The 24,694-nt window shown below is 38.8% G+C and overlaps 1 protein-coding gene across 1 annotated transcript; it reads right to left on the reverse strand.

Moving 5' to 3' along the window:
• Nucleotides 1–16,356: 16,356 nt before the first annotated feature.
• On the reverse strand, nucleotides 16,357–24,175 carry LOC148040220 (phytochrome 1-like). The gene is made up of 4 exons (XM_087697715.1): nucleotides 21,695–24,175; nucleotides 20,420–21,221; nucleotides 17,096–17,389; nucleotides 16,357–16,899 (listed from the first exon to the last, which is right to left on the reverse strand). The coding sequence occupies exons 1-4, from the start codon at nucleotides 23,748–23,750 to the stop codon at nucleotides 16,674–16,676; spliced, it is 3,378 nt and encodes a 1,125-aa protein (XP_087553841.1). The 5' UTR covers nucleotides 23,751–24,175; the 3' UTR covers nucleotides 16,357–16,673.
• Between the last annotated feature and the right edge of the window lie 519 nt (nucleotides 24,176–24,694).

The raw sequence follows: 24,694 nt of genomic DNA on the forward strand, positions 1-24,694 counted from the left end.
ACCGCACTTCCAAATCCTCTGCCGTCAAATTCGTCTTCACCACACACTTGAGCAATTTACAAAGTCCTTCCTTAAGGTGCGAGAAGGAGAATATGAAGGTTCTGATTGTTCTCAAATCGAGTCGTATTTGCCAGTCCTTAAGATTTTCTCACACATGTTTCTTTCTTTCTCGTTGTATATGTAGAATCCCAAACGACTTGCGAATCAGAATGGTGTGATGGTGGAGTTTTGAGATTCGTAAATGCTTAATTCACATCGTATAGTTTGATCACCTATAATTCATCCAACACGGAGTGAGGGTTGCACTTCAAGAGCTTTATAGGTTCATATTTGCGTTGTATGGGCAAGTAGTCTACAGAGCTATTGATTCAAGAAGATGTCAGGAACAGAAATGTCACACATGTTTGCCTCCACATATATAAAGGGGAAAGAGTCCTTGAGCCCACAATGACAAAGGAGTCAGTTTCTTCAGATGTTTCAAAAGCATCTCATATGTCAATGACAAGTGAAGGTTCAAGGAAGGCTTCAAAGAAGGGAAAGGCTTCAAAGTCTCCAGTGAGGGCCCGAGGGCTTTCTCAAATTACAGATGTTATGGCCTCTAAGAGGCTCTTGGATGTTCTCATAGAAAACAATATTGACATTACATTCTTTCCAATAGCTAGGGAAAATTTCAATCTAGAGTGGGACCTTGATCAAGTTCTTAATTTCTCAAAGGAATTTTGCAAGGAAGATTTTGTAGAGTTTGAAGGGTTGACATATCTTGTTGTTCAGTTGGATTCCAAGGAGTATGTTCACACCCCTGTTGGAAGGTCATGCAGCACTAAGAAGTCCTTGTTTACCAAGAAATGTGGCTGTCATTCTCTTGATAGATTTTATGCAACCGAGTTATGCTCTTTCATCCAAAAGAATGTAGGCTTATGCTTAAGTCTACTGCATTCATTGTATTTTTCGTTGTGAAATACCCTCTAAAATCTAATGAAAAGCATAAAGAAACCTCAAAATTATCCAGTTGTTGCCTTCTTAAAGAGATAGTAGATGAAGTTGATGTTGAGGAGCAACTAGACACCCAAATGGAAGCATTAGTTGCAAAGAACCTGGATGTTGCTGAATTCAAAGCAAAGACTGTAATTGAAGAAACCACTATAGAGGTTGATGAGCCATCTGACAATCCTTCAAGCCTTATCATTCCATCTTTGCCTACTTTTCCAATTAAAGACAAAGAATAAATATTATTGTCTGATCTCCAAACTCTTGTCAATTTGAGAGAAGATTATCGCTTGGCAGTTATTGCAGAGGCATCTGTAGATGTAAAAGGCATAGTGGATGTTGAAAATGAGTTGAAGGAGGACTTACTTAAATTCTTAAATTAGATACTCGAATGTCCAATGATATGTTTATAGATGCATCAAATGCTTTTTCCCTATGTTTAAGCAAGGTTAAAGATGCTAAGAGAGAGTTACTAGCTGCTGACAAAGAGTTTGACCAATTTCAAGAGAAGCTTGGAATCTCCAATTTCGAAAGGGAGGAGTAATAATATGCAAAGGAGCTCAAGGATATCAAGGAGACATCAATTAGCTTATAGAATCCAAGCAAACTTGAGAGTGATGAAAATCAAATGGTAATGCATTCTTTTGTTTTTGTGGAATCACATACATATTTTCATTTTTTTCATTTCGACTATTGCTTTTATAGTTGGAGATTGCAGATGAGGATAGTTTCTTGGGAAGAGCCAAAGGATCGAGAATTGGTGGTATTTTCCTAAAGGATTTTGCACTTGGGCATTACATATCAAGGATTGATCCCAAGATTTTGTTGGTTTTGCATAGCGCTTTCTCAGAGGAGGCCTCATGGTCAATTGCTGTGTTAAAGCACTTACAAGGCTTCTTGGATATTCAGCTATGCAATACAATGCGCACAAAGTTATGTTTTTGGAAAAGACATCAGCTATCTGAATATTTGGTTATGGTCTCAGCTTCTTTGCCCGGCTGGATACTTCCTTGCATACTCATCTTATGTTTTAGCAGCAAACAAAATAGATATCAAATCTAGCTGGATACAAGAGAAGAATGTTTTTACGTTATAGAGGAAAAATGCCAGAGGAGGAAGAGGATGTAAAGGGTCTTAAAAGCTAACCATGTATATAACATTTTGAAAATAGTATCGGTATTTTAGATTCCATTGCATTTATTGTGTTCTTTGAAGTTGTCTTCAAAAAAACCAATTGAATAACTCTTGAAGGGCATTGGTTTTTGTTTCTTCTCCTCCATGTCTAGTGCTCTAAAAGAAACACATACGTGCTTGGTAGTGAGATTTCTCCATACCTTGGCTACTCTAAGTTGCTAGGGGCCCTTGCTCTTCCACAAAATAAGGCCCATGAATAAGCAGAATATGCTGTGACAACCCAACAAGCAATAATTAGTTTAAATCATTAAACCTTGTTTTCAAAGCAGAAAGGTTCAAATTTATGTCCATCTTACCAAGTAGAAAGTAATATCATTTTCTCCCCAAGCTTCCTTGATTACTCGAACAAGATTTAGAATTGAACATTTGTACTCTTCCGAATAGTTAGATGTTATCTTTTGTTCCTTGAGAATTTTTAAAAATATATCAAGGTGTCTCCAAACCTCCATTCGTAGGAATGCAATTCGTGGTGTGCTAGCCACATTTGTTGTGATTGCATACAACTCCCTCCACACTCCCACAATGTATTCATTTGTTTACCAGTATGATTTCTTAAAAATCATCTAGCTTTTGCACCCCCCATAGAGACATCTGCTAAGACCTCTCTTGTTTTCCCTGAGGCTTTTGGATCCTTTCTCAGGTGAACTTGACCTCCATGAAAACCCATTTTTGATAGGAAAGCCTCACATTTATCAATGCATCATCTGACAAAGATATTGGTTTTATTGAATATGCATAGTCAAGAAGCAATCGAAGCAACTTATCAATTATTCTAATCTTTGCATGTAATGTAAAAATATGAATGTTCCTTAAAGAGATTGAGAGAATAGGATCCCATGAGCCATCTACGTTTTTGAGGTTACTCAAATCTATAGAGTTTCGAGTCAGGGCTCTTCATGCTGGCCACAAAGTACTCCATTCTTTGGATCCCAAACTCTCCATGCAATAAATACAAGGATATTTTGCATTGGTCCCAATTACTTACTCCAAGCATATATTTGATAGTTTTTAAGTCAGCAATTATATGCCATTCAACATTAAAACTACCAACACCATTGTCTATCAATATTTCACCTTCACTTTGAGACTTTATAATATGAAGAATACCTGTATGAGAGAATAACCATTTCAAGATTTCATGACTTCTAGTTGATACTTGGGCCGCACCAATCCACCAAAGCTCCATCTCGAATTGTATCTTAAATTGTTGTTCTTGCTCCTTGCCGCTACTGTAATCCAATGCTCTGTTCATGATACAGATGCTGACTCTTTCTATCTTTTGTCCCTTTTGAATCTGTGCTTCATCCAATTTTAGTACAAAATTCAAAATACCACCACATTCTTGGACAATAAATTTATACCTATGGAACATTGCAATCTGGACTCTTTTAAGATCAATCCAAATATTATTAAATGTGTTGTATTAAAAAAAGGCCTTCGTTTTACGTTTTTCATAAGGCATGGATCCTATATGAATATACTCCCCAAAAACATCTGGAATCCTATGATTCATAGATGTCTTAGCAATTGAAACTACAAGAGGCCAAGGCAAACCAAATGCACTTATTCTATGACATTTAAGATTTGAAAAACACAATTTAGAGAGAGCACAATAACCTCTACGACTCATACCCATACTGTCACATGTCTCCACTATTTCATTTGGTTTAACTGTTCCTTTTAAATCTTTCACTAACTCTTTCAAAGTTTGGCTTCTCAAGTCTACATTTTGAGGTGATTTAAGAATCCTTATAATGTCCTTCTTTTTCATGGTTTCTTTAATAAGCTTAATCCTCTCATCGTTCTCTCGAATATGAATACCTGAAATATTAGAGACACATCTCTTTGCAAGATTTAGTCTCATTTTCTTTACCCAACTACACAAGTCCATTATATTTTTAAGTGGCCTTTTTCTCTGTCTAAATCCTATTGGAGTTTCTTTCAAGCACCGTAATTTTTCTTGCAATGACTGATTAAAGTTTTCTAGATTATCAACCTTGTTTGTTAGCTCAGAAATAGTTTTTTGTGCCAATGTTAATGCTTCCTTCATTTCATGCATTTGTTCTGTAAATGTAAAAGATGCAGAATATAACCTCATGCAATAGCCAAGCATCCCATCACAACCATCTCCAACATACCTTATGAAGTTGTGAATATTGTAAAAAGGAGGATGCTTACCTATAGAAGGGTCGGGGGGATAAATATTTTCATCCATCCATAAGTCTACATGCTTATTTCCTTGTAATCACAACTTGTTAGCTTCATCCTTGTCCAACAATGCTCGATGGTGTATACTCTTCCAAGATGAATAGACAGGATCTAATTGAATAGTAAGATTATACTTGTGTGGTGGGTTGCGCTTGTATTGCTAGAAGAGATACTAGTACACATTTTGGTAGGGAATCCTAAACGGGACAACAATATCAATGAGAAGGAAATAAAAACCACATGAAAAAGAGGTACAAAAAATGAATGTCAAGGAACACAAACGAGCAGCGTCTTTTGGTGCGAAAATTAAAAAATACAAGATTTTGCAATTTCCAAGAGAATAAGATGGAAATGGTGACACTAATGTTTATTAAAGATTGAAGATATTTAATATCTGACCTGTTAAATGAATCATATATTTTCTCATTAATCACGTCCAGGTAGCGAAATTTGGAGGGTTTTTTTCTTATAAATCTCCTCTAATTAGCAACTTAATCATTTTCTTAAGTATCGTTTTAAAACATTTTTGGCCCTAATGTCCAAACTTTGCTTGCTGCCAAGGTAAGACATCTAAGAGTTTTCATCTCCTAGCAACTGGACTGAATGTCTTTTCATAATCTATGCCATATGTTTGAGCATAGCCTTTTGCAAACCAACCTAGTCTTATACCTACTAACCGAACCATTTGCATTATGCTTGACTTTGTAAATCCACTTACAGCCAATAGCTTTCTTACCATTAAGCAAGGGTACCAAATCCTAAGTCTTATTAGCTTTTAATGCATCCATCTCCTTATCCATTGTTGCATCCCAATGAGCATGGCCAATAGCATCCTCAAAACAAGTGGGCTTAACATCCTCAACTATCTTCACCATATAAGCATAATGGTGAGTTGCATAATCTTCAAAACTAAATCCTTTAACAAGGTATTTGACCCTGCTAGACTTACGTACTGCTGGATCACTCAGTGGAGCCTTTACATTACTATGTGCTCTTTGTACACTTGGTGTCCTCACACTGAAGGAATACCAAGCTCATTATCCAAACTCTTTGAACCATTAGAATCTCCATCAAATCCCAAATGACTAGTAGATACATCATTACCATCCAACACTTTTTTCTTTCCTTTGCCTTTTCTTGCAATACTTGTAGATCCACCTGAAGATGTGGGGCTACTCCTTAGTCTCCTAGATGAAGGGCTCATTGTAGATGTAGTACCAAATGATGTTTCTGGTCCACTAAGACTTCGTGATTCTTTCTTTTTTTTCTATACATAGCTATCATGATCATTATCATCATCTAATACATCACTAGTAGGTACATACCAACTGCTCGTCTCATAAAAAATAACATCCTTGCTCACTCTGAACTCACTTGTGATAGGGTTATAATAACGATATCCTTTCTGCTCTAAAGAGTAGTATCCAATAAAAAAAATTCTTTAGTCTTTGGATCAAGCTTCTTTCATAGCTCATCTAGCACACAAACATATGCAATACAACCAAATACATTCAAGTGTGATACATTGTGCTTCTTGTCTACAAAGAATTCTTCAGGGGTCATCCCATGAACTACATCTACTATGGGAGTTCTGTTCATAATATAGAGAGTAGTATGAATAGCTTCAGATAAAAAATATTTTGGCATATTCTTTTCAACGCCATCAATGCTTGTGTAACTTCTGCAATATGCCTATTTTTTCTTTCTGCAACCCCATTTTGTTGTGGAGTATATCTGCAACAAGTAAATTATCTATTTATCCCATGAGACCTCAAGAAGCCACTAAAATCATTAGAGAGGTACTCTCCCCCTCCATTTGATCTCAAGCACTTAACTTTCAAGCATGCTTCTATTTCAACAATTGCCTTGAAATATTTGAAGTGCTTAAATACATTACTCTTTTTCTTCATGAAATATACCCATAGCTTCCTTGAACAGTCATCAATAAATGTGACAAAGTATTTGCTGCCATAAAGAGATACATTCTGTGTAGGTCCCCAAACATCTGTATGCACAACATCAAGTATATTTTTACTCACTTCTTTGTCATGTGAAAAGGGTTGTCTTGGTTGCTTACCGAATTGATAGGCTTCATACACTTTATCAAATTCTACAATTCTAAAAGAAGGTAACCCTGTAACTAATCCTTTGGACTATATTAATTTTAGCATTTGCACATTTGCATGTCCAATATGTTTATGCCATATTTCAATGTTTACAACCACTCGTTTTCCTTTAGCATCATTGTAGGAGTTCCAAAATTTGAAGTGAACATACGGCCAACCAACTCTACTTCCTTTTGTGACCAATCTGCACTTATTTGATTAAAGTCTTCTACAAAATAAGCTTTTGCATTAAATCGAACCTGCAACCCTTGCTTTACCATTTGGCTAACAGACATTAAATTCTTTGTGATTGATGGCACACGTAATACATCTGTCAAACTCTGTGTTTGGCCATCATGTAAGGACAAGGGAATCTTTCCAATGTGTGAGATTGGGTGACATGAATCATCACCCATCTGCACATAATCTTGATTTTTTAAGTCTTGCATCTCTCCAAACCATTCAACATGACTCGTCATATGATTTGATGCACCTGAATTGACATACCATATATCATCATGTGTCCCCTTTTATGTAACTACATTAATAATATGCTGCATAATAAAAGATGCTCATTTTTGTCTTCATTCTATCATGAAGATGATGTATTGTTTCCTCTGCAATTTACCACTACGAATTTAATCCTTCTTAGCATAACAATGGGTTGCAATATGGCATGTTTTGCCAAAATAATGGAAAAAAATAGCAAAATTTCTAGAACCTCTATTTTTCCATCCACGTCTTCCTCCAGAGCTCGCCTTACTTCTAAAGTATCCGTGGCCTCCTGAAACTTGCATTTCACAAAATTGCTGATTTAACCTGTTTTTCTAGTTATCACTAGTACATACCATACCACGGTCTCTTGAAGAGGATCTATCACGTCTCCTTCCCGAACTTGAGTAAAATGTTTGGACCTATTCACCATTTCTTTTAGATGAGTCACCCGATAATCTATTCGGTAATCATGAGAGAGACTAGCTCATCAAAATCTGGAAATGGCTTCCGTACATATACAGAAGTGATGAATGATTTTTCAAGCCTTCTCATTATTAAGACCACCTAAAGTAGATGAGACTAAATCATCATTGTCAGGCATTGCATCAATCACTACTAAAGCATATGAAAAGCTCCTCACCTTTAAAACATACTCATTGACAGACATTTTTACTTTCTTCAAGGTATTCAACTCTTACTTGAGTTGAATCTTTCGTAACTTATTATTTATTGAAAACACGTTCTCAAAAATTGTCCAAGCTACATGTGAAGTTTTTGCACTCCTGATATGTCCCAACATACTATTATCAATGACTGTAGATAGCTAATACATCACCTTTTTGTATTTTGTATTCCATTCCTTCCATGCCTTTAATTGATCTATAGTAGTCAGGAGAGGGATATTCATCTCTAGCTCCTTTTCTTCACCTATTGAAACAAACGCATAAAGGCCCTTTCCAATGAGCAAGTTCATCACAAGGAAATTCCATGAAGGGCAATTATTCTTATTGAGTTTTTTAATGATGAAATTTCCACAATTCTCTACCATTATCACAAAAATGATATTAAAACAACAAGCAAGTCTTTTGCAACCTTTCAACAAGTGCACAATGATACACAAGCAACATTTTTCACTAATCGCTCAACCAATACATGTAATCTGCAACCTAGTTGTTGCAGATAAAACTTATGTTTGCTTCTTGGTAAATACCTCAAAATTTACATATTTGAAATCTACACCCACTTTCGATCTACACATCCAAAATTGCAGTATACCTTGAAACTACTACCCCGCAACCTTGTGGCTTTATAACAGGGCCTGAAACGGTCTCAGATGCCCAAAAAAACTATGGTAAGTCCTATTCGGCTTGTATGTAGAATATACAACGCTCTAGTCAAACACTAAATCTCACAGCAATCTAAGATTTTCACTCTACCCTGCTTCCAGTGCCTCCACAGGCAATATGCAAGAGAAAGAGTGAAAGAATAGGAGAGATTTTTACCCGTTGCTTGCTTGCTCAAACCTTGCTTCTTCTCCTTCACTTCAACCTTCAAAACAAGCCTCTCTTAGTGGAGCCACTCTAATACCATGTCAAGAATCGTGTGGTGGGCGGTCTTGCTTGAGCTACTGCACCAAATACACACTATATACATAAGAGGAAGCTCACTCAAGAACACAAGAAGAGAGATGGAGGCCAAAACGTTTTCTTGCTGGTTTCTTCTTCTTCTTTCACACACAATAAAATGTACACAAAGTATAGATAAGATACAACATAAAGTAAAGTGACCTACTAAGTCAAATAGTGCATAACTGACTACACTAATCGACTGGCACTATTTCTATGCCAGTTGTAGATAGGTGTAATAAACTAAATATAATAAGTGATAAGTCAATGGCCATGTGAGGATCATAATGACCATCGATGTACTAAGTGTAGACGTGCGAACCCATCTAGCTAGGTGGTTCATCATCAATGTCCGCATGTGTTGAGCTTGCCATCTCAACAAATACATTAGGAGAAAATTCTAAAAGCCTCTCACGACCATAGTTAAGAAAGATATCTTCAACAAAGGCATAATTAGCTAGGGAGTCTACAAAGTGATTCCATTGTTGGGGAATCAAATGGAAAGTCATTGCCTCAAAGACCTTAAGGGCATTCAAGGTTGCATGATCATACATTCTTAGAATGGAATCCCACTGACTATAAGCCCTATTCAATTGGTTAATCACTAACTGTGAGTCGCCTTTCACTAATGAATGATGGGTACCACTACGTTTGGCTAGATTTAATTCCATAAGCAAGGCCTTGTATTCTACCACGTTATTTGTAAAAGCATGTATATATATGTGTGTATGTATGTGTGTGTGTACATATATAGATATGTGTGTGCATGTGTGTATACATATAGATATGTGTACGTGTGTGTATAATTGTATGTATTACACATTTATACATTATTTTATTTTGATATCTAACTTAAGTACAAATGACATAAGAGGAGCATGGAGAGAATGACATGGAGAAAGTGGCTACTCAAGATGCTGGGTAGGAGGGTTAGAGAAGGAGTATTTCCACGAGGGGGGTAGAGGGGGGGGGACAAGCCCAACCCATAGAGACCATAATGCCTAGTAAGAATGCATCAGATAGGGATAAAAGATTGCAAGGGGACTATGGTCAAGGTAGTCACATGGCTATACTACCCACCATGATGCCCCATGGCTATTCTTTAAAAAATTGATAGTCATAGTATTAATAGACATTGTATATTATCTCATACATCTATTATGGATATTTTATAGTCATATTTCATATATTCATGATGGATGGGATTATTACTAAAACTTATTTTTAATGTAGATATTTATCATATTTTTGTCTCAAAAAATGTTTGAAGAGATTTCCACTAACAATAATCCATGGATGGCAATCTTATTTTTGGTGTGGACGTGGACGTCAAATGTATATTTATCACTACAACAAATTAAGGTAATATCAACAAAACTTTTCAACATAATTTCAAAAAAATCTAGGATATTAGCATATACAATGATAACATCATCGTAATACTTATTAATATATCCATTCCTATTTGTTCGAAAAAATTAGTAGCAGATATTTTGATGTGTATACTAACACATTTTAAAATATTTTCCAACTCATATTTCGATGTGTATACCAACACTAGGTTAAAAAAACTCTCTCTCCTTCCTCAGTTCGGCATCCCCTCGAAGAGCTTGCATGGTTGAAATCATACATTGTGATTTCTATTTTTTCCTCCCTTTTCTTGCCATTTTTTGTAAAAAAACATACAATGTAGGTTATGAATACGTAAAAAATTGTGTATTTTGCTATTATTGCATTGTGTGTGTGTGGAGAGACGTAAAAGACATAAAAGAAACTAGCTCAAGGGAAAATCTCTTATACACCAAAGGAGTTGCTGGACCCAAAGGAAGAGGTCGAGGATTCAACACCGACAACAAAAGTCGGATGACATGCCATTACTATGGTAAGACTGGCCATATTGCCAGTGAATGCTTTCACAAGAAAAGAGCAGAGCAGATGCAAAATGACCACCACCAAAGTCAATTCATGAATGAAGAAGAAGAAAAAGATGCTTCCTCTACCATCAACAACTCCGACAGATTATTCTAAGGAATTTGTTTCCCATAGTGGATGTAAAAACCCTACCAAGATGTAAAGTTTCAAGTCTTAACTTGACTAGGCTTCCAAAGAGCTAGTCTCCTAGTCCATGTACACATGTCGGGGGGGGGGGGGGGGGGGGGGGGGCAAAAGCCTGCAAGAGTAGAGATGTATCATTTGAGGGGGGGTGTTGAGAAATGACAAATGATGTATGCTCCAGGAAGAGCTATCCTGAATCCCATATGCACAGTGTGGAGAGTGGAACAACCCAACTACTATAAAGCATTGTACTTGCAAGATGAGTATGTGATATGATGATGATTTTGTTCTTTCAGTTGAGAGTTTGAGTCATTGTCTAACCACACAAGACTATGTTTATGAGTCCAAGCTAATCAATCTTGGAACCTAGTTCACTTGTGTGACACTCCATCTTCAACTCTCTGTCTTCATGAGTTCACTCTATCTCTTCAGGCGACCATAGCCATGCTCTAGATCCATTTTTTGTCAATTTGATGAAGGAAAATCATTACATGCAACATACACTTTGACAAATATGAATGAGGATTTTGACTTGAGGGTCCCCAGGGTAGGGAAGAGAATTGGGATATGCAGCAAATGAGATGCAAAAGAGGTCCACACAATGGAGAACCTAATGGAAGATGAACATGTTGACAGAGACGAAGAAAAGAGAGGGTACGAGTTGACATATGAACTTGGGATGTCATATGATCCAAGAGGATTTACAAGGATTGGGATGCTGCACAGGTTTGGATTAGCTAAATGATTGTCAAGATTATAGGTGTTTGGATTTTTTATCTGTGTTGCAGGATGATTGTGAGCATGATACTTTAGAAAACACATATGTAGCCTTTTGATCCAAATGGGCTACATTGTGTCCCAATCAGAGGATTGACACATTCCTATGGTTTGTGGCTTGACACATACCCTCTTGACAGTGCCCATCCCCATCACCATCACTTTATTCTTTATTATTTTAGTGGCAATAGAATAAAGGAAGGTAGGTTATAACACATTGGACTGTTAGAGTTCCCAAACATCGGTCTCTCTTCTTGCTTGAACCTTCAGAGCTCTTGTTCACTTCTTGATTCCATGTGTGCTTCCACTTTCACTCCACTTTTTACTTTAAGGGCCTAAGTATTTAACTTCGTGATTTGCAATGCTATGGAGAGCCTCTGTACATATGGATCTAGGAAACGGGAGTCCCTTATGCATGTATGATTCCTTTATATCTTTACCATACTGATCTACTTGTCTTATCCTAACTCTTTTATTTTCATATATTAAGGTTACCCCTTGTTAGGGATGAGAAAAAATACATCCCTTTTGTTAACATTGTGTATTTACTTTCCTCAACTAACACTTAAATGGCTAAAATAGGTAGGCTTATAGGCCACCAAACTCTTTAGCTAGTTGGAACTAAATATATCTCATCTTTTTCTTAGGAAAAAATCTGTTAGTGCTAACTTATTATTATATCTTCAAAGTAATCCAATATCTATTCAAATTAGTATTTATGAACCTAGTATTTTCTTGGATCCGACTCTAGCAAAAGATCCAAAACTAAATCCGAATTAACATCCCCCTTAATGGTGATCTAAAATAGTACAAGCCACTTAGCACAAGACAAAGAAGGGATTCTAATAACCATACTATGGTTAAAACTTTGAGTAGTGTTTCTCTCCTTATCTAGTTATACTATCATTTATTATACTAAATTTATGCTAGTTAACATTGACTTAACATGATGTAATTGGATTCAATCCCATCACGGGAGGGAGTACCCCTTTTGAAAATTCCCTCGTATGGTATCATCGTGTGGAATCCACCTACTAAATATATGAAACACCATAAGTTGTTCAAAACCCTAGAGTAAAAGAACGTTGTGAGTATAATGAGGAATACCTAGGCTTGGCTTGGTGCAACGACATTTGCAGGAGCAATCTCTTGTCCTAATCTTGTATTTGTTTTGAGGCCATCATACATGAACTCTCTACCTTTGACACACCTCTTGCTCCTTATGCTCTTCATTGGTCTTGGAGCTCAAGCACTCTTAGATTCAAAGATTTGTAGGAAGATGAGAACAAGATGTGCCAAATAATGTGTGTTAGTTAATTTGTGATTTGTAGGGCTACAAAGAGCCACTCAACATACAGATCCAGGAAAAGTAAGTCCCTTATGCATGTATGATTCCTCTACATCTTTACTAATCTCCTTATCTTATTATAACTTTTTGGATTTTCATAGTAAGGTTACACCTAATTAGGGATGAGGAAAAACATAACCCTTTCCTTAGTATTGTGTATTTAATTTCCTTGACTAATGCTTCAATGGCTAAAATAGGTAGGCTTATAGGTCACGTCAAACTCTCTAGCCTTGTTTAAACTAACTATGCCTCCTAATTTTCTTAGGCAACAATGTGATTCTGCTAACTTATTATTATTATCTTCAAAGTATTTCAATATCCATTTAGATTTGTGTTTATGAACCTAGTATTTTCTTAGATCCGACTCTTACCAACGGATCCCAAACTAGATTCGACTTAACATCCTCCTCATTAATCCAAAATAGTACAAGCCACTTAGCAAAACACAAATAAGGGATTTTAATAATTTTTTCTATGGTAAAAATTTAACTGGCATTTCTCTCCTCATCTAATATTCAACTACCATTCATTGATGCTACCATTTATCAATACTAAGTTTATGCTAGTTAACATATGCTTATTATGCAATGATTGGATTTAATGCCATCAAGGGTGGAGGGAAATAACCCTTTTAGAAATCCCCTCCTAGGATATCATTCACCTATGGAGTTATGAAAATGGTTTAATACTATGTCTTCTACTTGTGTTTAATAAACCTGTGATCTTAGTGAAAGTGATGATGATGTTATAGTTATTGATCATAATGAAGTTTTTGAAGATCATTTTGACGATGCTTTTGAGGAGGTTGTGAAGCAGTCCATGTGGCAATCTAGCATCTCAAATCTTAAACACACACAACTTTATAAAACATAAAAGAATTTATATAAGGTAAGATTTTTTTAAAAAAAGAAAAGAGAAAACACATGACAAGGCCCAACCTTCCCCATGACAAAAGCCATGGTTTGCCGTCCTCCATTATGGAATATTGTTTTACATAGCTATTTACATTCATATCATATATCTAATTGTAAAGAAAATACAAAAGCTTGTGTGTTACGAGATTTCTTATAGCTTGTTATAATTGTTGCAAAGATTTTTGTGTGCTAACTCATGATATTTTGATATCGCCAATGCATCCAAAATGTGCCAGCAACTCCCTAAACAACCCCGAAAGCTCTAAATTACTACATATGAGGGAGAAACAACAAAACTAATTTTATACTGTGTTCTCTTGTTTTTTGCATGATCTTGTTGCTTTTAGAAAGAAAACTAGGAAAGCTTTCTAAAAGTAACCCACGTAAAGAAAATAGGAAAGAATTCCATAAAATAAGCTTATTTTAATAAAAGCACATCTTAAACCTAATAGTTTAATATTATTTATAATAAAGATATTATGTTAAATAATATGAAATATCAATTATTTTGTTAAAATTATCACTCAAGAAGCTTAAAATTCTAATTCACAAATAAACTGATAACATTATGATGTGAATGCATATTCTTATACATTCTACTTACTATATAGATTCACCTAAAGATGATCTATACTCAATAATTCTACAAAAATATTAATTTGCCCGATTTTACCTAATAATATACTCACTGTAACATGAAACATATTAGTTACTTACTATCTATCTACTCAGCACAATGCAAGCACTGTCACACACAACACTCACGTGAAACAAGTCATGGTTGTGCAACAAATAGACAATGAGAATCTACAAATAAATAAATAATTCTAAAATCATATATTTGTCATAGTATTTTTTATAATATCTATTTCATGATTCCACGGTATAAGTTGATACCTATCACATTCTTAGCCTTATAGCCTACAAAGACTCACAAAATGACAAGTAAAGTTTATCTCCCATAACAAAGGTGGTGGTGAATTTGATGCTACAATGGCTTTGAGATGATGATCAGTGCATATAATGATGATGTCCATTAGTTTAACGGCTAAAAGAAATGAACGAATTTCATTAAGGTTTTATTAACCTATGTTTTATTTCTACCCTTCAACCCCCATTCATGTGGAGAGGGGCAAGGGTATTACAAATGGTGTGGTAAGCATCACTTGAGCAACGATGTGGCATATGGGACATGACACTTTTAGGTGACTTTTTGTTGCTTAATGATGGATTTGGCCTCACTAGAAGTAATATTTATGGTACACACCATGGGGATGACAACAAGAATGATGTGTTCATCATATAAGTGATGAAAATTTGGTGGCACTAATGACTCTTTTTATAACAATGATGTCATATGTACATCAAAACCTAGTCTTGGTACTCGTAAGCCTCATATTCTACAATTCCATACATAACTCTTGGATCCATTCACCATCTTCATTCAAACTTACTCTCCACCACCTAAAATCTCTCATTTTTTATGTAATCTACTCTTCACTTCCATATCCTCTTCACACCACTTACAAAGATCACTTCTAAGAAAACGCTCTCCATGAAATATATTCTTAGTAAAATAAAAATTCCTTTGATTTGCACATCAACATTTTCAAGGAAATGTTCATTAACAAGCTTGGATCTACTCATGTGGTTCTCCTCTTCAAGTGTATTGGCATATATCATACTATTATCTCCAATCTACTAGAGGGCAGGGGTGAGGGGACTCATACCTCATACCATCCTCTCATTTGTCTTGGAGTGTGTATTTTGAACCAACTTGTATCATCTACATAGTGTATCACAAAATGTATCAGATTCTTCTCATCATTATGGGATCCCTTTGAGGGGGATGTTGTCAATAAGGTGTATATAGACACACAACAAAGGCATGCCCTAAGACAAACATTCTAATAGGTGAGACATCTTGGAGTTTTACATAGTACATGACTTTTGTGGATGGCCAATACAACTACCCATGTAGCACGTTAAATATTCCCCATATATATAGTATCAATTCAACCAATCAAGTCTTTTGTCAATGTTTACACTTGTATTCTCTTTATCTCTTGTTCTCACTCAAGTCTAAATTTGGCACATCTATGTTATTGACAATTACATATTAGCCAATCTTTGAACTTTGCTTCATTGTACTTGGCATCTATCTATGCATTAACCTAATTGCCATTCATTCTATATAGGATTCGTTATGTGTACATCCACCTACATCATCCAAGGTCTACTTTCAAAGTTCATTCTATGAATTTCTCACAAGTAAAATACACATGCTTTTGCATTCACCCCCAAGCCCACTCCCAATTATATGCTTGTGCTTGTAATATGCCAAAAATGGATTAAAATATCCCTTATACCAACTTGAATCAACATGCTATAGTAATACATTAAACACTTCGATTTTGCCTCTACAAAATGTGCATTGTCATACAATAATTCTTTTGCTTTTTATCCTAGAGTGGTGATGCTCAAGTATCTAAGGCATGCCAATGTTTAAATATGTGATAGAATGTGCATAATAATGTGGAAATTGTGGACCTATTAAGTAACATCATGCAACCTTTGATGACAATAAACTTGCAAGGAAAATTCAATTGTGAGAACGCACTCTTATCAAGATAAATTAGTGCCTTAAACATTTGCTCTAAATGTCCTTCCTTCAATGGATCACTTAAAACTTCAAGCATGCTAGAGCCAAAACAGGTTATAATAATTAGGCTAGAGGGAAATAAAAACAAAAGGAGGGCCAAACAACTTGCAATTATGGGAGAACTCAACATGCAATTGCTAAGGGCCGTTACATGAATAATAAACTACCATGAAAACCTTACGACACACTCCGAAAGCTAAGCTCCTAGGCTATCATAGAACTTGCACCATCACTCAGCACAAGAAATACCAGTAGAGGAGAGAATTTACACTCAATCAAGCTGATTTAATTTCTACCATCTGATCACATCACACTTGCAGCATCTTCTTTGTAGACTAATGGCAGATCAACGTTCACAAGGAAGCATCGCTTGTTCTCGGATTCGAGGATGTATTTGACATCAGCGCTCATGATTCTGAGCAGGTGGCGGCTGGTCGACAGGGACAAGCCTTCGACAGTCCATGGATGCGCGTCATCGAGCATCTCTTGGATGAGCATCTCTGGAAGGCCGGGTCCCGGGTGAGAGATCCTGGCCAAAGACAATCATGATAACAATACCCTCAATGGATACTCTGAGCTTGCATGCTTTAACAAACAGTGTCCTTAATGTCATGATAACAATACCATCAATGAATACTCTCAGCTTGCATGCTTTAACAGACAGTGTACTTAAGCACTAACCCAACACCAAACTGCAGTACTTAAATTATAATAAACCCACATACCGGAACTGCAACCTCATCATATGCACTTGGTCGTCGAGTTTCCTCCTGTCGGTCCTTAAATCAAGCCTTACCCACCCGCTCGGAGGGTCTGTATGAGAAATTGAGGCGCACAGCAAGCTCACTAAGGCTTGCTGCAGCCTCGTCGGGTCCCCAAACAGTTGCAGGTTTTTCATGTTATTGGGTATCTCGCATATGACAGGGATCTCTCTTTCTTGAGAAGCCCCCATAGCTTGGCTTAGAGCTGCATCTAAAACAGAACGCAGGACAAACTCGGATGTTTCCAGCTCCAAGTATCTGCAACAAAGTTGTGAAATTTAATCCATGTAGCATGAAATAGTGACTCGAGAATCACACATCTTTACACAAACAATACAAGCATACATCCATACATGGATACATATATGTATGCATGTATGTATAATATATATACCCTTCCAAATTCCAAAAGATATAGACCAGAAGTACTTACAAGTGCTACTCCATCAACTTACACTTCAAAATAAGATTCACTAGGGATTTAGACCATGCACCCTCCATATATGTCATTCTTTGTGTACTAGTAGGTTGTGGTATTCGGGTAAACTAGAAGGGACAGATAATCAGGGATTTTCTTGGAGTCTCATAATTATCACCACTAATTCTCTTACTCCCCTCATTCCATTGATATTCATCAAACATGAGGATATTATAGAATTTAAAGTCACTTCTAAGAGTTACCAATAGTGAAGTCTTTGTCCCTGTATGATGCAAAACAAGGACTAGTGTAAAAACCATGGCAAATTTCTAAAATGTGTTCTCTTAATATTTGGGACATGTGGCCTCCCACATTTGATGACACAAAACTTAAAGCACTTGAGGTGCATGTTGGCTACAATCTACTCCAAAGTTGATGTTGAATAAGCCAATAAATATTTATTCATAGCCTACACAAATGGGCTTTATGGTTAACATGTATCATGTGGCCACAAAATATTTCTCATCTAGAATAAACTATGCATTCCTCTTTGTGGGAAGGTTCGTGTTCAATACCATTACCAATATTCACTTAGACAATAGCAGGGACATGGAGGTGTTTGCTTTCTAAATGCTAATTCAAGAACTTGTATTGCTCTAATGAATCATACATAGTTGAACTACCTACTATGTTGTCAACCTCGTGCTTTTCCCTTACATCATGGTTAGCTTTGAGAGGCTATGAGATTATTCCTTCAAATCATCATCAACATAGCACAACCATAATTCATTGCCTCCATCTAGTGAAGTTGTTCCTCCTAGTTGGAAGCCTCTCCTATTTGAGGTCACTACACTTCTTTGAGGTAGATTATAGAAATGAAAGTGGTGCAAAGGTGATAAGAGGATTGCAATAAGCTAATAGGAAAGCTCACACTATAAGATTATGTTTAAAGTATAAGAAAGAAAAGGAATGAGGTAACTGTAGGTGCCCTTGCAATTCAAAGGTATTGCAGTTCTTGAGATAGATTAGAGGAATGAAAGGGAAGGAATGCTAATAACTTGATGGAAAAGCTCACACTAAAAGAATATGTTAAGAATAGAAGAATGAAAAGGAATGAGGTAAAAGGCAGGTGCCTTTGCAATTCAAGGTCACTACAGTTCTTGAGGTAGATTAGAGGAATGCAAGAGAAGAGGAGTGTTAGTAAGGTAATAGGTAGGCTTACACTATAATAATATGTTAAAGTAGAAGAAAGAAAAGAAATGATCAAGTAAAGGTAGGCCAACAAGCTAGGGGGTGCATGCTAATAAGAAACCTCATGTGCAACATGTTCTCAACTGGTATTTAAAACCCCTTATACAAGTGTTGTTCATGACTAACATGATCCTCTTTATTTTAAGATTCAAGTCTTCATTTGAGATTGAACAGACTACTCATCTTAGTAATGTAATATTTTTCAATCTTGGAGACTCCTCCTATCTAAGTCACTTGGTATATTAACATGACTATTAGGTGCATCACCTCTCCCCTTCTCCCATAACTCTTTATTGTTTTAGCAATGATATTGAACCCTCAATGGGTTTCAACATCAACCATTTCTCATCTACCTTCTAGCTTCGAATGGGCCGTCAAGTTTGTGCTGAACTAGATTTCTCCAGTGAGAATTAGGACGGCATATCTCTTGATGAGGTTCTAATTGGCATGTCATTTGGATTGAGTGGATTTTAGATCCAAGGCCAATGTTATGGGTTAGCTGTCCACAATTTCTGGCTTTTCATGAACTCATCCATGTAGAGTTGTGAACTTGGAGTTTTGTTATAACCAAGGGTCTCTAGAGACAACCCAAGTTTGGGTGGACAATAGAGTATCCTAGACTCCTATTGGGCATATGGGATATCCATGTGTTAAGAGAACTAAGTTTGGATGGAGACTAGAGTATCTTAGCCTCCTATTTATGGGCATGGGACATTTCTCTTATAGTCCTAATTTGTGTTCGAGATCTTGTCCCTAGCTCATCCCTAGCTGGTGTCTTCACCCATTAAGTAGGAGTTCTTTGAGATTCGGGCGTCTTCAAGATCCAATTAATGTAGCATGTATAAGGCACTCCATGTCCTCATCTCAAGAGTGCATATGTACCTAGTGTATCAACGAGGGGTAACCTAATTGGTTGAGAGAGTGTGGAAGTTATAAGAGATCCAAGGTTCAAAACCTACAATAAGGCAGCTTCAATATGGTGCTACACCTTTGAGAGAAAGTTGGGTGTTAACCATCAATAAATAAATACTCTCAAGCTCATGCGGGTGCTACATCCTTCTTGTTTGCCGTAGATGGCATACACCTGCAGACAAGCAACACTTATTCTGTTGAGGTGTAGGTGTAGGCAAGAATGACTACAATATCTAGACGTTTGAGGCGGATTGGAAAGCTTGAAATAGGACTCGAACTAATGCACCCATGCTAGGGTATGGGAGCCAGTGGATTGCCACTCAAAGTAGGCCCTGTCACGCAAAGGCTTAGTGACGAGCCATCTCTCTTTTTTCTTTTGCAGTGAGCCTCGCAAGGCATAGGCAAGCTGAGAATTCGCTTTCATCTCAATTGATGGCCTGTTGATGAGGGATTCTTCAGAGAAAAATTATGTGACAGTCGAGGGCGAGGAGGATGACATATTCCACGACATTTTGAACTCTAATATCGGCCGCTGTACCCTACTTGACCCACGCCCGAACCACTACGCCAGAACCGTGTTGGCTACTTACTTTAATGAATATTAAGACCTAATTGGTTTTAAAAACATTATGCAGGTGAAATTGAAAAGTAAGAAAAACCAACGTAGCCTTAATATGTATAATATTATGGGACCGGGCGCCGCGTACCCTTCTTCAATATTAGCGATGTCATCGTCCAATATCAGGCGTAGCTGCTTCTCGCACTGAGCGCATGTCTCAACCAGGTGCCTTTGAGTCACAGAAAGGTTTGTATTGTGCAGAAGGGCTGTGCTAAACATAATTCCCTGCAAGGGCTTTCCCAATTCTTGCCTGAGATAATGCAGCTCTTTATCCACTTTCTCTTTTGCTCTTTGCATCACTAAAGCCTGTAGCAGCTCCGGGCTAGCAGTATGAAGGAAGCAAAACACTCCAGTAATCCTCCCATCAGCGTCGGTCCTTTTGCTTGCAATAAGCAAGGCTTCAACATGTCTCTCTTGTCGATCATGAAAAATGAGAGGGAATTTGTCACACTCCTGGTCATTCATGGCATCATTAAGGACTATCATCAGCTTTGTCACTGCATCCTGTCCATTCAGACGGCAGCAGACCATATCCAGCCCAAATATCTCACCAACAAGCATTTTCCCTAGGACCTCCTCCCTTGCCCAGCTGGACAATTTCTCCATTGCTGGGTTCCATTCTGAGCAAAACCCATATTCATCTGCCCCAAATATTGGTGGAATCAGTGGATTTGGGCTTTGGACTATTGCCTTGTAATCACCTTGTATGCGAATGAACCTGTCTAGTACCATCTTCTGTCTTGTGACATCTTGTCCAATGAAGCAAACTCCAACCACATTGTTGGATACATCTCTGCTGCAACATGCATTGACAATCAGAATGACAGAACCAGTTTCCTGATTATCTTCGTACTTCCTTAAGTGTATCTCAACATCCTGCTCTTCTTCCCCTGGAAAATGCAGAGTCCCGGACAAGTACACAAGCAAGTGGTTAATGATGCTAACTAATTCCTGATCACTTACAAATTCTAGTTAGACAAGTGCAAAAGTAAGCTCAAACCTCTAGAAGTAAATAGGTATTTTGAGAGTAAATATGAGTTTAAAAATACACAAAAATATGTCCTAATCACAATAAGTTTTTGACATTTTCCCTTATTTTTCCCCTAGTGTTCAACATCATGAGCTTCTGTGTGGGAAACACCGCATAACTAGCTAGGCACGATTGGCGGCCCCGAGAATTATAGTGGGAATTCGTCTGAAACTTCTTGTGTAACAGCTAATAGAATGTGCAATTCTATTGCTGATATTACGACTTTGTGAAGAAAGAAAAAAGCATAAGCATTTCATCGTGCACTTCTATTGGTGATATTACGACTTTGTGAAGAAAGGAAAAACCATAAGCATTTCATCGTGCAATATTCACCTTCTAATGCCAGCTGCAAAACTCGTTCTATGGTGTCAACTGAGTCTGCCTGTGCAATCTCTTTAGCTAAAGATCTACCAATGGCAGCTTCAAATCTAAGGCCAGTTAGCTCAGCTACTTTCCCATTCCAGCCATTGATGAAACCACGAGAATCAATTGCCAGAATAGGCACCGTGGCAGTTTCAATGAGCCTCACCATCTCGTTTGCAACAGTGCTTAGTTCATCCAGGCCTTTAAGCTTAAGCTCATTCATGCAAGCATGTATGAGTGTCTTTCTGTCACTGTCATCTATGTCACGGAAGGAGCCACGAAGGATGAGCTGCAGTGAGTGTATGGCATCCATCTCTACATCATCCCAGGGCAAGCTCCTGCGCTTAACTACCTCAAGGAAAGCTTGGAATGAAGAGCGGGGATGCATCCTGCGGCCATCATCCTTGTCACCAGGATCATGCTTGGCTCCTCCCCATTTGATCTGTTTTGCAGTATGTGATCGGAACCAGAATAGATAGTCGCTTGATGTTATCATGGCGGCAGCTAGCCCGCAGACAGCATCCCCTAGGCTGGCTGCACCAGGGTATCCTGCCTCTGCGAGGCTGTCTGTGCTGAGGCCTGTGGAGTCTCTGTGATTGTGCAGGAGCCATTCAGCTATGTCTGCAATCTGACTCTCTGTCGGTGTCACTCCCAGAAGCCAGCACTTCTTCCCATAATAAAGAGCCGCACCATCACATTTCACAAGATCCATTATGTTGGGCGATTCAGACACAATGCCTATCGGAGCATCTCTCAGAAGCATGTCGCATAAGAGCGTCTGAGTCTGAAGAATGTGCTTCTCTTTCACTTGAGCAGCTAATTCCACCTCCATATTCAGTTGCAGACTGAAGACCTGCATCAGAAACTCGCAAGCAGACCTGAGAGGGAAAGGGACATATCTTGCACCAGTGTGGTGGCACACAACCAGACCCCATAACTTGGTCTTATGCCCTCTACCATGGATATCTGGATCACTCTCGTTAACCAAGACAGCCATGACCAAGGATGCAATGGAACCCATGTTAGCCATGTACTGTGTATGGCAGCCATGGGGGGCTCGCAATGTGGAGCCAGCCAGGCTGAGGGGCTGAGAGAGGCTCTTGTCTTGAGTGACTGGCACGGGGGGCAATCTGCAGTCATAGATGAGGCGTACTCTATTCTTCATGAAGAGGAACCGGGCAGCCTGGGGTATGTCAGTGGCCGGGTAATGGAGCCCTAAGTAGGGTTCGAGGTCTGAGCGTCTAATCTCTGCGACCACCTCTCCATGCTCGTCTTCATGGAACTTGTAAGCCATCACTCTGTCAAAGCCTGTGAGCTCCCGGACCTCCTCCACTACAGTGTCACACAGCAAGCCGATATCGCCTCCGGGCAAGGACTGCAGGTGGGAGATGGCCTTAGCGGCGAGCTTGTGAGACTGCAAGGCGCCGCCGGCTATGGTGGCCTGGTCGGTATGTGTAATCGGCTCGAAATCGATCACGAGACCGACGTCGTTCCGATGCAGGATGGCGTAGAATGGCTTCCGCGAGTTCCTGCTCTGCACAGTGATGGGGTTGAACATACAGACGTCGGCAACCCCGACGGCTCGCTCGAGAGCGGCGGCACTGGAGGGCAGGACGAGAGTGCGAGCGTCCGTCCCGATGGACAGGCTGCCATGGCCGCCGTGCTCGTACAGGTCAGTAGCAGCGGTTGGGACGGCCTGAATCTCGAGGCCGAACATCTCAGGCGTGTTGTCGCTGTAGGCAATGACCTTGAAGGTGGGCTCGTCGACGGCGACCATGCAGCCGAAGCGCTGCACGAGGCCGCCGCGCTGCATGCGCAGAAGGTAGGCCGTGACCTCGGAGGTGGAGAGGCCCTCCATGCCGGCTCTGATGGACTGGCTGTAGTCGAATGACTCTCCGGAGGTGTTCGACTTCTCGAAGGCGGCGTACAGCTTGGCGTCGGCGGTGGTTTGGGCGAGGCGCTGGCGGCGCCTCGACTTGTTGGAGCCAGTGGACGACTGAGCCTTCGATCTCATATTGCTAGACATATAGTAACGGCTAACCGTCTGGGCTCAGTATGATAAGAGATACTATGTAATAGTTACCTCCTAGCTACCCCTCCCCAACCCTAATTTGAAAACGAAGCTGCAGCTACGGCCAGTAGCACTGCTGCTGCATCTCCTATAAGCTAGATTCTGATAGTATAACTTCAGACAGTACACTCTATACTACTGCAGCTCGGGTGTTCCCCGGGTTTCCATCCTGCTTCTAATCTGATCTAAATTGTAACTTTGATGATGATGATGATAGTATCAGAGTACGCTACATATTAGTGCAGCTCGACTATGCCCGACGAGGGTTCCATCCTGCTTCTAATCTGATCTAAATTCTAATTCCAATCTAATTCTAATTAGTAAGCCTTGATCTTCTACACAAATCTTTCTTCTCTTTGCTCTGGTGCAGCTTGAGATTGGAAGGCTGGCAGCTGCTCCAAGGGGGATGAATCATGATGGATATATAGTAGCGCTGTATCAGCGGTATCTATCCACGTGAACCATCGCCCACTGATCCACCAACTCAAAACCGGCGTAGAAAGTTGTCATCCTCTCACCGTACGAGCAGGAGGACAGCCAGAGAGAGAAGTGAGATTCTGGGGGCCGGGCTCGACGCAAGAGAAGAGACATGCGGGACGGCGGACCGTGCTTGATATTACCACGTCACGAGGATTTTTCAGAAATTAGCAATATCCCCGGCGCCGCCGCATCAAAAACGCGTTGGCTACGCCTCTGGTCGACACCTGGCTGCCTTCGTTTGGTCAGTTTGGTTGCGCCGCACTTGCATTCACGTGCAAATAGCGTGCCTACTCCTGACCTCCCGAGAAAGCGTTTGTTAATCACATTGACAGAGTCTCTTTTGATATCTTTGTCTGCAGTCCACGTAGCCTAATTGGCAAGTGCATGGGAAAGCTTGGATAATATTTTCCTTTTTGTTA

Source organism: Lygodium microphyllum, chromosome 2, assembly GCF_053477565.2.
Source record: "Lygodium microphyllum isolate KBCC chromosome 2, Lygodium_microphyllum_v1.1.10, whole genome shotgun sequence".
NCBI lineage: Eukaryota > Viridiplantae > Streptophyta > Polypodiopsida > Schizaeales > Lygodiaceae > Lygodium > Lygodium microphyllum.